This window comes from Marmota flaviventris, chromosome 12, assembly GCF_047511675.1.
Source record: "Marmota flaviventris isolate mMarFla1 chromosome 12, mMarFla1.hap1, whole genome shotgun sequence".
Lineage (NCBI taxonomy): Eukaryota > Metazoa > Chordata > Mammalia > Rodentia > Sciuridae > Marmota > Marmota flaviventris.
The window spans coordinates 34,771,943-34,788,734 of record NC_092509.1 but is presented as its reverse complement, the minus strand read 5'-3'; the positions used below and the strand labels follow the sequence as shown (position 1 = coordinate 34,788,734).

General features: G+C 32.0%; 1 protein-coding gene across 1 annotated transcript in view; it reads left to right on the top strand.

Annotated features, from left to right (window-relative positions):
• Malrd1 (MAM and LDL receptor class A domain containing 1) overlaps window positions 1-16,792 on the top strand; it is a 658,798-nt gene that overhangs the window by 433,752 nt on the left and 208,254 nt on the right. The window contains exons 30-31 of the mRNA XM_027928635.2: window positions 7,134-7,262; window positions 15,103-15,264. Of these exons, the coding sequence (XP_027784436.2) occupies window positions 7,134-7,262; window positions 15,103-15,264 (291 nt within the window). The remainder of the gene's footprint in view (window positions 1-7,133; window positions 7,263-15,102; window positions 15,265-16,792) is intronic.

Here is a 16,792-nt window from a genome sequence, read left to right as displayed (position 1 = left end):
ACATTCACAAAGAAAACTAGACATTTAAAGTATATTCAGATATAAGAAATTTAAAAGTAAAAATCTGGGTTTCATGGGAGACAGGAGACATTGCTATATATAATTTTATTTCAAACAAATATCAAAACAGGTTATAAAATCACCTTTTATTTTTAAAAAGTCAAAAGCTGATCTTCAGGATATATTCCTTTTAGCATGCACCTTGCCTTTATGCAAATAAAATTGCTTCTTTTTTTTCCCTCTGAACTCTTGCTGTACACTGATACATGGCCCAGTAACTCTGATAGCACTTCTGATAATTTTGACACAAACTGAACTTTGCTGTCATTGAGATCGCTGAGGTTACAGTTTCAGATGTGTTGCCATCAATTACCTGATATATGCGCTGACCTTTTATAAACCTGGCAATTCTTTTGAACATAAGATAGATTTAAATGATCATGGTGAATAAAATGAATAAAAGGTATTTTTCTTTTCTGGACATTTGAAAATGCTGATCATATAATATCACATTGTCCCTAGTGTTGAGATTTTCTTCTATCTGTAAAACTTGCTCCTGGTATTTCTTTCTAAATGAGAGAATATTGAAGTGAAATAGTCATCTATAAATAAAGGTTAGGGGTGCATGATCTTTCTAAAATAAGCTTCCCTTTTATTATCCCAAATGTTGTTCTTCCTTTAAATAAATGTGAATTTTCTAGTCATATTAATTTTTAATATGTTGCCAAACTTGTTTATAAAGAAACTAAGAATGGAGTTTTATAAGGAAATTTCTATTTTCTGTCCTTTGAGTTATATCCATATATGTTTATATATGTTCTGGCTCATCTCTCTGCTTGGTTAAATGTCTAGCTGGGATGATAGGTAATTTGAAAGGCTACCTATTAAATAAATTTACTAAATATGTATTGACAAACCAGTACAGATGGGACTACTTTGTCCTTTGACAGAAACTCATAAATATCTTCAATTATTGCACTAACTACACTGTTTGGTAAATTTTCATTGCCAGATTATAAATAATTATAAATCCTTTGAAGGTTTATCTCAATAACTTTCATAGTGTCTGATTTGTTTAACATGTTTCTAAATAAATAAGTGGAAGGTTCTAAATTGATGCCATCACTGGATGCAAACATATTGTACTTTGTATAAGAGAGTGATTGCTCTTATTGTCATTTAAGACCAACTTTAAATGGCTTACTGAGGGTTAAAGAGCTTTTATAAGAACTTGGGTTCAAATAATTATCTTGGTCCATATATTTAAACTGTCCTTTAGCAATCAATATTTACTGTCCAGAATAACCAGCTATAACTAGAGGTAAACCTTCTAATTATAATATCAACACTTTTGAAACATATCTACCATAAAACTATTTAAAGACATAAAGACAAAAATCAGTAAGGAATGATGGAAAAATCCATGTATTAACAAGTAAAAAAGAAACCCTGTTTCATAAATGTTGCCTCTTCTAATCACTAAAAACACATTTGACTATTTAGATTTTAATTAATACACTCAGATACACATTAATATCTGTTGGGTTTTATGTGAACGCAAGGAAGAGAGTACATGTGCCTGTTTTTGCTATTTTTTTAAACACTGATATCATTTGGCAATATGCAATTAGCTGAAAATGTAATCTAAATAATGAGTAATGTGGAAAATTGATTTGTGGGGAATTTCTTTGGGTTATTTTTAGAATGCATGGTATAAAATATAATAATTTTAAAAACACCAACTATATTGACAGTTGGAATGCAGAAAAATTAATAAGTCACATTATAGAATGTGCTTGCCACTTACCAGTACATGAAAATAAGTTTTAAAAAGCACTTATTAGATGGTGGAATGAGATGGACATCATTACCCTAGGTACATGTATGGCTGCACATACAATGGGACACAATATCATGTACAATTAGAGAAATGAAAGTTGTGCTGTAATTGTGTACAATGAACCAAAATGCATTCTGCTGTCATATATGCCTAATTAGAATACAAAAATAAATATTTTTTAAAAACTACTGATTATTTACTCTTAACTAAAATTTAAAAGGGAAAAAGAAAATCTCTCAGTTCAATAACCAAAAGCAAAAACATGGATTATAGGCAAAATCTTACATTCCAGAAGCCTAAACAATTTGGCACTCTGAACATTGACTATGGAATCTGGGGCTAATAGTTTTTAATTCCCTGTAATATCTGGAGTCTAGACCTGAATGCTTTGCATAACGTCTCATCCTTTCTATGACTGGAAAAATTGCTTTATACCTGGAAATTCTCAAGGTAATTCGTTGCCAGTCCAGAGGCTTGGAAAGAAAGAATGAATGAAAGAAAGAAAGAAAGAATGAATGAATGAAAGAAAGAAAGAAAGAAAGAGGGAAAGGGAAAGGAAAGGAAAGAAAGAAAAGAAAGAAAGCCTAAGCCTGTGCCATACCACACATAATATAAGACGTGAGATGGAAATTCCCAAACAACAAATGAATAGTAAAATTTCTGGAAAATTTTGAACTTCAAGGACAAGTTGGAATTTATGATGTTGGAACCATGTGCTGTTAGAATCATAAAAAAGAAAAAACATGAAAAAAGACTGAATATTAAATTGGAATAATTAAATTTAACTTTTTGAAAGAAATTAAATTATAATTGAAAATAAACAGCAGAAGAAAAGTTAAACAGATTAGAGACACAGAAAAAGAATAAACTATTAAGTAAATGTGAGTCTGTTCACCAGAATGTATCACCTTAAAGTAAAGAGAAAAAAAAAACCTATGAGATAGATTCAGAAGCATTGGGGATAAAATGAATAAATCCAACACTTTTCTAATGAGTATTCAAGAAGCAGAGCACAGAGAATTAGAGGAAGATGGTATTTCAAGGGATAACATTGGGCATATTCCATAAATGAAAAATCACTCAACTCTTCAGGTAATCATTGTCTTAGCACCAGGGATCAGAGAAGGATCAGTATCCAGAGTTGCTACCATCTATTAGGTAAAGTGTCTAATGTTCAATCAAAAATTATAAGGCATTGAAATGAATATGAAAAATATGATTAATTTTAAAAAGGCAGCAAAAACTGTCTTGGGAGGATCCAGATTTTGAACATAATAAATATGGTCAAATAACAAAACAAAGTTTGCTTGAAAGTGTGCTTGAAGAAGTATCATGACAGTGTCTCACAAATAGGAAAATATTGATGAGACAAATTATGCAAAAGAACTAAATGAAATTAAAAAATAGAATAACTGATGTGGATGTTTTACTATACAGAGTCAATGGTAGTTTGAACTGGTACAAGAATCAGTGATTAATAGAGATTGTGCAATATCAAGAACAGAAAGGAAAAATGAATAAAAAGGAAGAGAGCCTCAGAGAAATGTGGGACATCTTTAAACATACAAACAGGCATAGGAGGAGATCAGAAAGAAAGGACAGAGAAGAGAGGCAAAAAGGATATTTAAAGAAATAATGTCTGACAACTGGTTTATCTGAATTATAGCTCTGATGAACTGATCTTTAAGGAAGAATGAGAGAATACTGTGTTTAAAACTTGGGTCCTCATCACCATGTAATGAAATTGGACAGGATTATTTTAATAGAAAGTAATTGGGCCAAACTGAATTAGCTAAAAAGTAGGTATAAATAATAAATTTACAAAGTGTATATATATATATATATATATATATATATATGTGACTTATAAGAAAAAAATAAAGAAAAGCTAATTGAATAAATAAATCATGCAAGTTAAAACATTGATAGGGCATCATGTGTTATGGAAGAAAAAGGTATACAGAGTGACATTCATCCTCTTACAGATTATCGTTTAAATCAACATAGCTACTTTGAAAATCTATTTATTAATAGTTTTCAAGAGCCCATAAAGACACAAATTCCTCAGTACATTTTTTTCATTCAATAATGCCATTTTTTGGAGTCTCTCTCACATAAATATTTCCAACTATGCATAAGCTACATATAGTTTTATTAACATAAGATTATATAAATATAAAATTATTGAAACCCCTTATAAGAATTTAGCAATGATATAATTGTTCAGTAAACTAAGGTATATTTAGTTTTCAATGTATTTTGTATGTGTTAGTAGTGACTGAAATGCAGACAAAAAGTACAAAAACATTTATATGATAAGCTATAAATAAGAAAATATGATGTATATGTTACTGTGTTTTTCAAAAATATTAAAACTGGGAAAGGAAATGCAGCAAACGATGGGAAGTATTTGTGTAAAAGAGAAGGATTTTATCCTACATTTTGCATAATGCATCTAAATTATTTTTATAACAAAATACTTTTAAAATTCAGAGTTTTTATTCACCTATCATAATAAATCAAAGGTTAGAAGTATTTTGAGAACCAAAAGACCTAGTTTCTCAGAGCTTCACAGCGTAACATGTCTATGCAGAGCTGATCAATTTATTTACCCTTGCTCACTCGTGAATATCTCCAAGTCTTTGGTTATAAAAATTCTTTCTTGTAGTATAACCTTGTGTCCTCTGTGCATCTAGATGCTTATTTGGTTAGGACAAATATGGCTTCTTGGATATTTTGCATGACTTCTTAAATTTCTTTGGGAAGTTCTCTATTTAGAATTTCATTTATTCTTTGATTTGTAGATAGCTACTTAGAAACCCTACTTGTTTTTTTGTTTTGTTTTGTTTTCAGGTGATTTTCAAACCAAATGTGTTGATTAGTCAACTAAGGAACATGGGTACAAAGGCCAGAGGTGTGCCCATTGTATCTTTTGTGTCCTTCATAGTGTTAGTATTCTGTAAATGAGAAACGAAGGTGCCTAAAATGGGTAGCTGTGTGACATTCATAGTCTGAACTCTCAGGGCATATTGAATATCATCACTTGAACGAGATGATCACACAAGTATTTGTTCAGTAAATATAATGTATGGAATAATTATATCTAGTTCAGTAAAATGAATCCTGGGCGGGGGAGCACCTATTTTAATCTAAATTGAAATATACATATAGTCAGGGATTTCTTTGACTATAAATTGTGTTTCAAAATAGAATTAAGTCCATTTTCAACTGGTATCACTTTTAAGCTGTTTATGGGTTATTCCAGTCTACAGTAAACTAGTCCTATGATGCCTCAGGGTTTTACTAGATTAAATGTTTACTTCTTATAACCACATTATTTTGAAGTTCATTTATTCTTTCCAGGATCTTTTGATTTATCATTCTTTAGCTTTAGGATTTTAAAACTCTCTTAGTCAACCTTTTTCTAAAGCTAAATAATTATCTAGTCTTTACATACATATGCTGCTAGCCAGATTATCTCCAACTCTCTATTATAAACACTAATGTTCTTTCATTCTTACATTACCAAATTTAGAAGATGTGAGACTCTTTGCTTTTGCATATCTGCCAACTAGGTGACTAGTTACTGTTGTAATCATTTTGGTTAAATAAAGACATAAATGACTAAACATGTGTAAGACATTCACTAACTAAAATAATCTGTCTTTTCAATTTACCACATTCTTGTCCTAAAAATTTACATTTCTTTGTATTGTGGGCTCTTTTTATTTATTTATTCCTGGTTCTCCTAATATACCATAGCAATTCTAGTTATTGTTTATTTACTGCAATTCAAAATACTGACTTGATTTTTCACCATGTCTTTGCCATTCTATATTATTAAGGAAAAGAAGCTTCATTTTAGAAATATAGTCTATTTAGTCATACTTTAAAGAATTAATGAACCAGTTATTTAGATTGAATTCAAAACACATTTCCCCTGTGGAGTAATTATATGGCTTTTCGTCTTATGGCGAGGAAAAATAAAACAAGCTCAAATGCATATACTTTGTATACAAAACAATGTCCACATACTGCTCTGAGTTAACCATAAATTCTCACTAGTGTTAATTAAAATTCTGTGGCAAACTTTATAAACTACTCATTGAACATGACCTTTGAGTCTTTGTCTTACTAATGCTCATAGTTAAATATTTGCTCTTATGTCTTAGATACCCTTGCTTCGTTTTTCACATTTATATCTTCTAAGTTATACTAGTAAGTTATTCCCAGGAATTATACAGGCATTAACTGTTATATTAAAGGGATGATATAGAGATGATAGATATACACTCTTCTTCATGTCTATAGAGTTTTAATCTGTTCATTCATGGAAATACTGTCTTTTTGTAAGTAAATTATCCCAATACTGGGTATACCAGCCAAGTGTCTGGAATAGTCTAAGTTTTAAAGAAATTGCTGAACTTTACTTATTAAAATTGATTTAAAAAGTAATTTTAGAACTTGAGAGCAAGTGATGGTAAAATATCAGCATTTGTCTACATATCAGTTAAGATGATGTTCAAATATATGAATTCTTTGAAAGTACTCTGTCAATCCACTTTTCTAAGCTTCCTTCAGATGAAACCAGTATGTCTTCAGTTATTACAACCTACACTTAGGAAGCACTAGTTGTATCTTAGGTGCTATGTTGGGCCCTTGAGAACACAATGAAAATGTCTGAGAGCTTGGAATCTAGAGAGACAGACGAATGTGTAAACAACTCTTAAGGAAGTAGGAAGCATTCTAATATAGGAATGAAATGGTTCTACACAAAAGGACCAAAAGACAGGGAAGAAAGGGAGATAAGAGTAAAATTGTTTCTTTGATTATGATGTTGAACAGTTGACTGTCTAGGGTCTAAAAGGGACTAGTTAGTTTAGGCAGTGCAGGCATCATATGTAAATGCATGGAAACATGAAGAATAATGTCACACTTCAGTCACAGGGTATAACCTTCAGATGCTTATGAGATGGATCTCAGAAAGTAAAACTGGGAAACTAAGTTAAGCCATAATTAAAAATAAAGGATCCTTAATGCCTTGGTCAGGAGTTTGTGTGTATATAATAGATCACGGTCAGCCATGAGCAGCTAAAAGGTATTTCAAAATAATTCTGTGTAACTTTCTGAACAATTGCAGGTGGGGTGGAGAGAAAGGCAGTTAAATAGAAGCATATCTTCTTGGATAACTGTTAAAATCACTACCTTATTTAATAGTGTGAAATCTATAGAACAAGAGGACTCTTCAAATGTAATGAAAACCTAGACTAAAAAAATGTTTTTCCCCCCTTAGTTGGAGAGATTTCTGAGATTTGTTCAGAAGCCACTGATTTTTTGTGCGAGGACAAGAAGTGTATTGCAGGCCACCTTGTCTGTGACTATAAGCCAGACTGTTCTGATAGATCTGACGAAGCTTACTGTGGTAAGTATGTCTGTCTGATTTAATGTAGTTGGTTTACTCAGATTTGTGCTTTGTTAGTAAAGAAACATTGGCTCTGAGGGTTGAGAAAATAATTTTTTTTTCATGCACAAGCATAGATTTAGAATCATGAAAACATTTCCCCCAACTTTCCTATATAAAAATCTAAATGGTAGTCTTCTTATTGTTTCTACTTCTATGGTGAAATCTGTAGAAAATTATATGACAAAAAATTTCCACCACATATTTATGCAGAAATGTCTAGAAGATCATAACTAAAATGACCAGAAACTGAACTATACCTATCTACATTTTTCATTTGTTTTTATTTCTTTTTCCATTTCTGTTTCCAAAAAGGTTTATTTTATGGTTGAAGCTAAAATGAACTCATTAAATAAATATTAGTTTAGTAACTGATTTTTATCAATTATGTTGGACTAAAAGTACTCTACTCGTTTTTGTATTCAAACGTTTATTCAAGTAACTTTTTAAAAGTCTTGTATAAAATCAAATACATAATTGTAAAATATAGGAAATAGTTAAATCCAAATAATTTTTCATGTATCTTAACTGATGAGCTCTCATGTAGAATTGTGTCCCTTACATACTACCTATTAGAATTATAATTTGCTGCAAAGAAGGCACCCTCAAAATAGTGGCTCAACAATAGCTTCATTTTGGGCTGACTATTGTGGGTCAGTAATTCAGGCCAGGTGGTTGCTTTCCATTTTACATGATGTGAGTTAGTACAGTGGAACTAGAAAATCACCTCTGTGATAGCTGCTTCCCTTCCAGGTTTGGAACATTGGTACTCTTTGGTCTCATCATCCTACTTGATGGGCATCTCGTTCTCCAGGGGTATTATATGTTCTTGGGATTCCCAGAACATGACAGTTACAGAAGACAGGCCAACAGCTGTCATACATAGGACTATATTCTTACTGGAGTTAGTGTTCCAAGAGCCCCAGGAAAACCAGCAAAGAGCCTTTGACTTAGCCTTAGGTGTTCCAGGATGTACACCAACTTCATTCTTGTGGTCAAGCACATAACAAAGTCTAGCCTCAAATCAAAGAGAGAAAATAGACTTCACTTCTCAAAGGGAAAATGTCATGCATTACAAGGAAGGAAGAATTTTTGGAGACAAGTTACCACCCGAGTTTATTTAAATTTTTGTTTCTTAACATTACTTTTATTCCTTGATATCTCATAGGGATGATGCTTTGAAGGACTCACTTTCTTTCATTGTTTCCTTTTTATGTATCTTATTTTTTTTGATTATGGTAAAATATATGTAACATAAAATTTACTGTTTTAATAATTGTTAGTGCGTGGTTCAGTAGCATTAAGTACATTTGTATTATAGTAAAGCCATCACCACCATCCATTTCTAGAAATTATAAAATAGAGTTTAAATCATAAATTGAAAATTATAAATTTTATAATTTAAACTCTATCCATTAGCTAATAACTCCAATCATCTCCCCAACCTCTGACAACTAGAAATGTAGTCTCTGTATCTATGAATTTGACTGTTCTATATACCTCATATAAGTTGACACATATAAAATTTGTCTTATTGTGACTGAATTATTTCACTTAGTATAATGTCTCTTATGTTTATTTCATATTTAAATTTTAAATGGATTTGTAAAAGTGCTTGGCACACGTTTGCACTATATGAATTCACAGCATTATAATGGTAATTTTATAAAATGTCATTTTTGTTCATATATAAATTTTTAAATTTATAATATACTGAACCACACTTTCTAGTGCTGTTTCTAGCTATATTTAAAAGCACCAAAAATTATATATGCATACTGTCTACAAAAATTAATTCCAATGAAGTTCTAAAAGAAAGACCTAAATATTTGTGAAATCACCATTTTTTGCACAAATACATAGCAAGTAGAGGATCTAATAATCACCCATAAACAATAAAATCTTGGACAATTTTATGAAAATTATTAAGGAAAATAATTTGAATATGGAGGCATTGATATCCATAACCCAGTGAAGGGAAAATGGCAACTTCTACATGTACATATAAGGTTATAATAGATATTATGTTGCTTTCACTTAAAGATGCCCATATATTGAAAGTATTGATATAAACTCAATATTCTTTCATTTATTCCTATTTATTTTATGTGCTAGGAACAACTTTACAACAATTGAGTACCTCAGAATGCATAAGATTTTATTTTAGGCTTCAAAAACTCACTTAATAATGTGGGGGGAAAAACCTAGGGGAAAAATGTATTAAAATATAATGTTCTTTGATTTTTATTATATAAGTTGTTCATAACTGAAAAGATTCCTGATTAATTTTAAAATACAGAAAATGCTACCAATAATAAGGTTACTACCCCTTACTTGGGGACTACAAATGAAGAATAATGGGTGTGCATTACATGCACATATCTGTATATGTAATGTAAATATAGGCTTGAAAATAAAAGGAAGAATTACTAAGTATATTGGTTTTTCAAATATAAATGAGGCCCATTTTCTTTTTGCTTTTATCACTTTTTTCCCTTTCAGGCTGCTCATGAGATTTTTATTTTTCCTACAGCTATTCGAGTTATTGATGTGAAAACACATTGGGGCGATTTTGATTCTCAGAAACTGAAGTCAGTGACATACTTAAATATGGTTAGTTATACCCACAATTTTGATAGACCACTGCAGGAAGTATTTAAGTTTATTAAAATAAAAAATATGTTATGAAAGAGAATAGTCATTATTTTTAAAAATCTCTTGATGGTTTCTGTTCAGATCCATAAAATGTGCTGCATAGCACCCATAGACAGGAGACATTGACTCTACCAATTGACTTCATCAGTATTTCATATTGATGTTCTTCTGGATGCATTATAGACATTAGAGCTGAATTCCTGCAGCCAGATAGATAATCTATTGTGAATAATGGAATAAGTGATCACATTTTTAAAATGATATTTAAAGAAATATAGGGAATGAATTGACTTTTGTAGTTATTAACCTGAAGTCTTCATTTTGACTACAGTCCTCGCTTGGTAGGCAATTATTGTAATTCTCAAACATTTCATTTTCCTCACCTGTGTGATATGTATAATAACATCTATCCAATAGAGTAATGGATATATTAGGTAAATGAATATATTGAATTGAATTAAATATTTGTTCAGTGTTCTGGAATGTATAATGTTAGCTGTTTCCGATTCATTTTTATATTCTTTCAAAATTTGTCAGTCAGATTTAATGTCTCACTTCCATGTTTTTTATTACAATCAAAAAAGAAATGGTGGTATTTCTCAAGAGTAAATTATTACTGTATGGTATCAACAAAGATAAAATTTTCTTTTGCATTTCTACCTCCTTTTTCATTTCTCCCTCGTTTTACATAAATGCATGGTCTCTAACAAATGAGATCAATTATCTTGTAAAAAATTAATAATTAAGATAGAAAATCTGTTGTTTTTTTTCCTATGGAATTATTGTCCACTGCCTGTATTCAGCCGTCATAGTGTTCCAGGTCAGTATGTGGGCAGGTGCTTCCTCTTCTCCCTTTCACAGCGTGGACAGATACCATTATTTAGTCATGTCACTCTTATCTACTATAACAAGATTCTTCGAAGTCCGTCTCAATGCAGAGCTTCAACAAGCCATTTTACAAGGAAAAATACTTTTCCCTTCAAGGAATGTTAATATTTCTGTACCATGCATTATGGTGTGTTCAAAATGAGGTGACTATTGGAACATAAGGAATTAAAAATAATAAACTATGAACTATGTCTCTAAAAATATGTTTATCAGTATTTGCACTGATCATAAAGCATTGGGAAAAAGCCAGTTGTGTTAGAAATGCTTTATGTCTATTTAAGGGATCATGATGAATATCACAATTGGAAAGTAGGTTGTTCAAAAGAAACTGCCACTTTGAAAAGACTGATACATATTCATTATCAAGAGATATTATATTCTTCACATCATCCATCTTTCAGTGGATATTTATTGAACCACTTGTGGTGTATATAATGTAGTTCAGTAATAATAACTGATCACCTAGAGAAGTTTATAGTAGCTTAGTGCTGATCAATTAAGATGACAATGCAAAATTAAGAAGTAATGGACTTCTAGATATATGGTAACAACTGTAACTGCTGAGAAGTGTCTTACGAAAATACCATCCTGAGAACTCATGTGCTCTGGGGAGGGAGAGATAGGGCTTGAGCTGGATATTCAGAGATGAGTAATATTTGCTACAGAGCATATTGAGGAAAGAATATGTTGGTTAAGATGCCTCGGGCAGAATTTCTGATCTTGACCAATTTAAACAACCTATCGCAGCATCTGCTAGGTGCCTATCCATCCCTTTTTATTCCTCAAAATCAGAATGCCTTTATTGTTGACACCATTGTGACCAGCAACAAAAAACCATCTTCTCCAAATTTTTCACAGCCACAAGAGGCCAATGAAATCTATATAGAAATTTGAGAAAGTTATGTATTTCATAAAAAAGAAGACTAGAATAGAAAAAAAATGTTCCTTTTTTTTTAATCTTTCCTATTTCTTTTTCTTTATGTGACTTGAGTCTGTGGTATTAGGAAGTACAGGGTCATCTTGCAACTAGGAATGAGCAGAAGGAGGAGAAGATAGCTCAGAGAAAGACCATGCAGTTCAGCCATACTGCTTATCTCAAAATGACAACCTGATGACTTCTTGCTAATTGAGACAAATTAATTCCTGTCTGCTTATAGTTAATGTAACTTGGAGTTTTAGTTGCTTGGAGCCAAATGCATTTCTAACTAATACAGACAATAAGCAAATGCATTATCTCAAATAACCAGAAATCTGAGAGTTTAGTAGCTCTAAATTGTTTAATTCATTAGCTTTGGGTTGGCATCAAATGTATGGAACTGTACGGATGCCTGTCTTCTTTATGTTTCCCATCCCCAGGTAACCCACTTTGCTATAGAATTAGTTCCTCATATCAGTTTTTATATTTGCAACTCTATCTTGAGAATAAACAAATAGATTTTCTTCCTTTTGGCTTCCTTTTAAGAACAAGGCAAACTTTTCCTAGATGTCTTTTCCATAGTAAATCTCGTTATCTAGACTTGCATTCCTAATCTGTATTTAAGTAACAAAGACGACAAAAGAGAAATAATCTCATCATTGAGGGTTAGATTATCCATGTGCCTGAGTGAAAAAAAAAAGGGGAATACTTACATAAAAGTTCACCTTGGAAAAGATAGGGAAAGAATGCCTATAAAATAGTAACCAAGCCAGAGAAAATATCCGAGAGACAGAGCGAGAGCGAGAGCGAGAGAGAGAGAGAGAGAGAGAGAGAAGTAGTCTGAAACACAAATGGTTTAGAAAGCAAGTTTATATTTAAGAGATAATCTTCTGAAAATGTGAGTGGAGTAAAGACCATTTTGAACATGAGACAGATTTTATCCTAAAAATACTTTGCCTCAAAGTAAAGGTTATTATATTCAAGACTAGTGATTTGTGAGAGTAGTTTCAGAAAGTGTGCAGAAAATGGAATATTTTCAGCAAGAGAAAATGCAAGAGCACTCTTAAAGATGCTCATGTGGTTTGGGTTTGTAATATTGATTGATAGGATGAAACCTGCACTAAAGATAGTCTCTTAAAATAAGCCATCAACTTGAACCAGTGTGATGGTTACTGGATGATAATGGAGGGAACAGATTCAACAAGTTCTCAAGGAAATCCTACAGGTAGTGGTGGAACATTGGAAATGGAATCATAGAATATAGAATCAATGGTGATTCTGAAGGTTTGCATATTTAAAAGGAGATAAGACTCATGTTATGAAATGGAGCCATGATCTCAGAGAAGAAACTATTTGGAGAGGTGAACAATGAGTTTGTTTGGGGATTGTAGGTTTTGAGTAACAATTGAATATTCCAAGTAGAATTTATCTAAAAAGAACATTTAAAAAAAAGAATAATAAAAACAATTTATGTTGCTAGAAAGAAGCAGCATTTGAAGATGTTAGTCTGTTCTTCATTGTGGTTGTAGAATCATAGGTCATCCACATAAAAATATAGAAGTCCATGGTAAATCATGAATGAGGATAAATATAAAGACTGGTAAAGTTAAGCCAGTAAAAAAAAAAAAAAATATATATATATATATATATATATATATATATATATATATATATATATATATATAATGAACAAGAATAGCCTGACTGTGATTGAAAGATATAGAAAAGTTGTGTAAACTTGAAGGAAATAAAGCTATGGGATTGTAATAGCAGCATTTTGATAAGGAGTTGAGATCATGGGCATATTGGCCTTAGGGGGAAAAAAAAGGAAAAGTGACTGATTTTGAGATGGAGAAAATAAAATATGAGACTTTATCCTGTTTGTTTAGGTGTCTCTAAATTTTAAGATAAAGACACATGTTAAGTAAGGTGGGACAGGAGGAACAAGGGTGTCCTGGTGAATAAAGAAGGATGTGGAATAATTTTCATAGGGTTTATGTGTCGGAGTTAGTTATGTAGCAGTACAATAGTATACAACTTGTATGTGAGATCATTTTAAAGAGTACATAACAGTAGTCTCCTATGTGCATTGGAAAATACTGAGTATTTACAGATGTATTGGCTACACACTGAGAGAACTGAATTTTTACTTATCTATATAATATAAACTATAGTATAAAATATTGGCATGACATACATAAAAATGCATAGCATCCATTAATATGTGTATGAAAATAAATGAATTATATAGTTATGTAGAATAAGAATGATGTACATGATTAAAAATTAGTTTATTTTTTAGGGATTTGATGCAGTAATACTTAGGAAGTAGAATGTTGAGAAGTAAAAGTCCTCTCGGGGATCCAAAAAAGTTCATATTAAAACAGTAAAGGTCTGTTTGGTATATGTTTGGCATTCATTTAATGACAAGGTTTTTTTTCTGATTAAGATTATGGTAACATAAGTTTTATGTTAAAAAAATTATGATGGAAATTTTTTTAAAAATAACATGAACTTCATCTTTTTAAAATGAAGGAAAAGTCAATGACAATCTCAGTAGATTCATACTGATTAAATAACCCAATCATTCATTCTGTCTATGTAACACAGTCATATTTTACAGTGAGTGCTCAAAAATAATAACTGCTATGCAAAAAAAAAAAAGAAAAATGAAAGCCTAGATATCAGGGTATTATTATGAAACTTTTCACAGATGACTAGGAGTAGACATTCAGCGATCACCTATTAATTTTTCTCATTGTGAACAATTTAATTTTTAATGAGTTATCAATCAATACTTTCAGAAGAAAATTTCTTTCATTATTTAGTGGCTGGCTCTGAAATGTGCGCCAGTGATTTGTATGGTACCCCATAGGGTTTATGTCCTGTACACTTTACTACTTTTCTCAAAGGTGCCTTGTCTTTAGTAAATGACTACCTCTCTCAAGGTCTGTGCTATTCAAACACAAGACCGAATGGAGGGACCAGCACTGAACATCTAGGTGATGGAAGCTGTTTATTTAACCTGAATTATCTCTACTATCATGATGCTATGTTCATTGTTTATGTGCAGACAGTTTTATCTGTCACCTACCAATATTGTTAGTCCATCCAGATAATACCTTAAGACATGACACTTTTCATGCACTGCTTCTAGATCCATTGATTAAAAAAAGTTGCAGTACATAACTGATATTATGCATGGGTGTGCATATTCTGATTGTATAAATGTATTTATAAAGAATTAAAATATACAAATACTAATATATTAAATCATCACAAAATGTAAGGTCATAGGATAAACATCTCCAGTCACTGCCATGAACATGTTTGTTTCACTAGGACTTTACGCAAGTACAACAGGAAGCTGCAATTTTGAAACAACTTCAGGAAACTGGACCACAGCCTGCGGTTTGACTCAAGACTCTGAGGATGGCTTGGTTTGGGACATTGGCAGTGAAATTTCTGCTGAAACTTTGAGTCCAGACTCTGATCACACACCAGGTTAGTCTAGTAGCAATTCCCAGTCCATGTAAGCCTCTACTATGTGAACGTAACAGGACATTTCTTGTGTTCATGTGGGGTTAGAGCCTCATAAGCTTAATGGAAGAAGGGCATTTCCCTTTGGTTTTAACCCCTGAATTATTAAATAGACCCAAAGCTGACATTGCCACAGCAAGGAAGCCCAGGATTTACATTTTAAGAGGTACAGATTTTTATTCACTCTACCCTAAAGGTGTCTCTAGAGTCCCCATTTGGGACAGGCTTGGGTGGGTGGCATTCTAATTAATGGATTCAATAGGTGAACAGACAGGCAATTGGCAATGATGAGAGTTCTCCTGCTGTCAAAATGGACAGTCAGCTGACCACCATCTTCATTCCTGCCGGTCTAAAACACAGGAGTGAAGATGAACAAGGTAAGTGGTGATGGAAGGAGTGAGCATCCACAACATCTTGACACATTCTGCTTACTGCTCTACAATATGAGAGTAATGCAACCTTTAACTGCTTTATGATCAGTAGACTCCAAAGAGAAGTGAATTTATGATTGTACAGAGAAATCCCACAGACTCAGCGCTGAAAAGTGTTAACTTTTTTTCGGTATAAATATATGTGTTTTCTTTGAATAAAATATAGTGTTTCTTATGGATGAAAAGTAGCCTGAGATATTTGTGGCAATTTTGTGTGTCAACCTGGAGGATATTTTTGAATGAGATTAATATTTAAGTTGGCAAACTTGGGGAAAGGCAGATTGCTGTGCATATGTGGCCTCCAATCAGTTGAAGGTCCCAATAGTATAAGAAATACCATCTTCCTCAGCAGGAGAGATTTCCTCAGTATACTCTCAGAGAATTTCATCTGTACTCTAAGCTTGACTGCTTCTCCAGCACCAGTCCCCTCTGCCGATTGTGCAATCTCCAGCCCCCCAAATTACCCGGAGTCCATTCCTTTGAATAAATCTCTTTCTATGTGTGTATGCATGCTATTGATTTTGCTTCTCTGGAGAACCCTAATACAGTATTATTCAGAACAACTGGAACACGGGTACAATGAAAAAGAGCAGAATTATGAAGAGCTGAAGTAACTTTTCAAAGTAAAAGTATGTAACATTGGATTAGCCATTTTATGACTAATGAAAAGAACAAATTAATTTTATTATTTATAACCAAGATGGGTATTCTAATTCAGTGAGAATTATAATTAGTGTCCTTCAATATTTTTAATCAGTATTATTTAATTTGGTGCTGGCATATCTGGTGATCCACTTGGAAGGATAAGAAATTATGAATAAAGAAAATGTGGTATATATATATATATATATATATATATATATATATATATACACACACACACACACACACACACACACACACACATGGAATATTACTCAGCCTTAAAGAAGAATGAAATTATGGCACTTGCAGGTAAATGGATGGAGCTGGAGTAATTTGGTAATTTGGGGGGCTGGATATTGCACCATCTGCAGAGGGGACTGGTGCTGGAGAAGCAGGCAAGCTATCATGATAAGCAA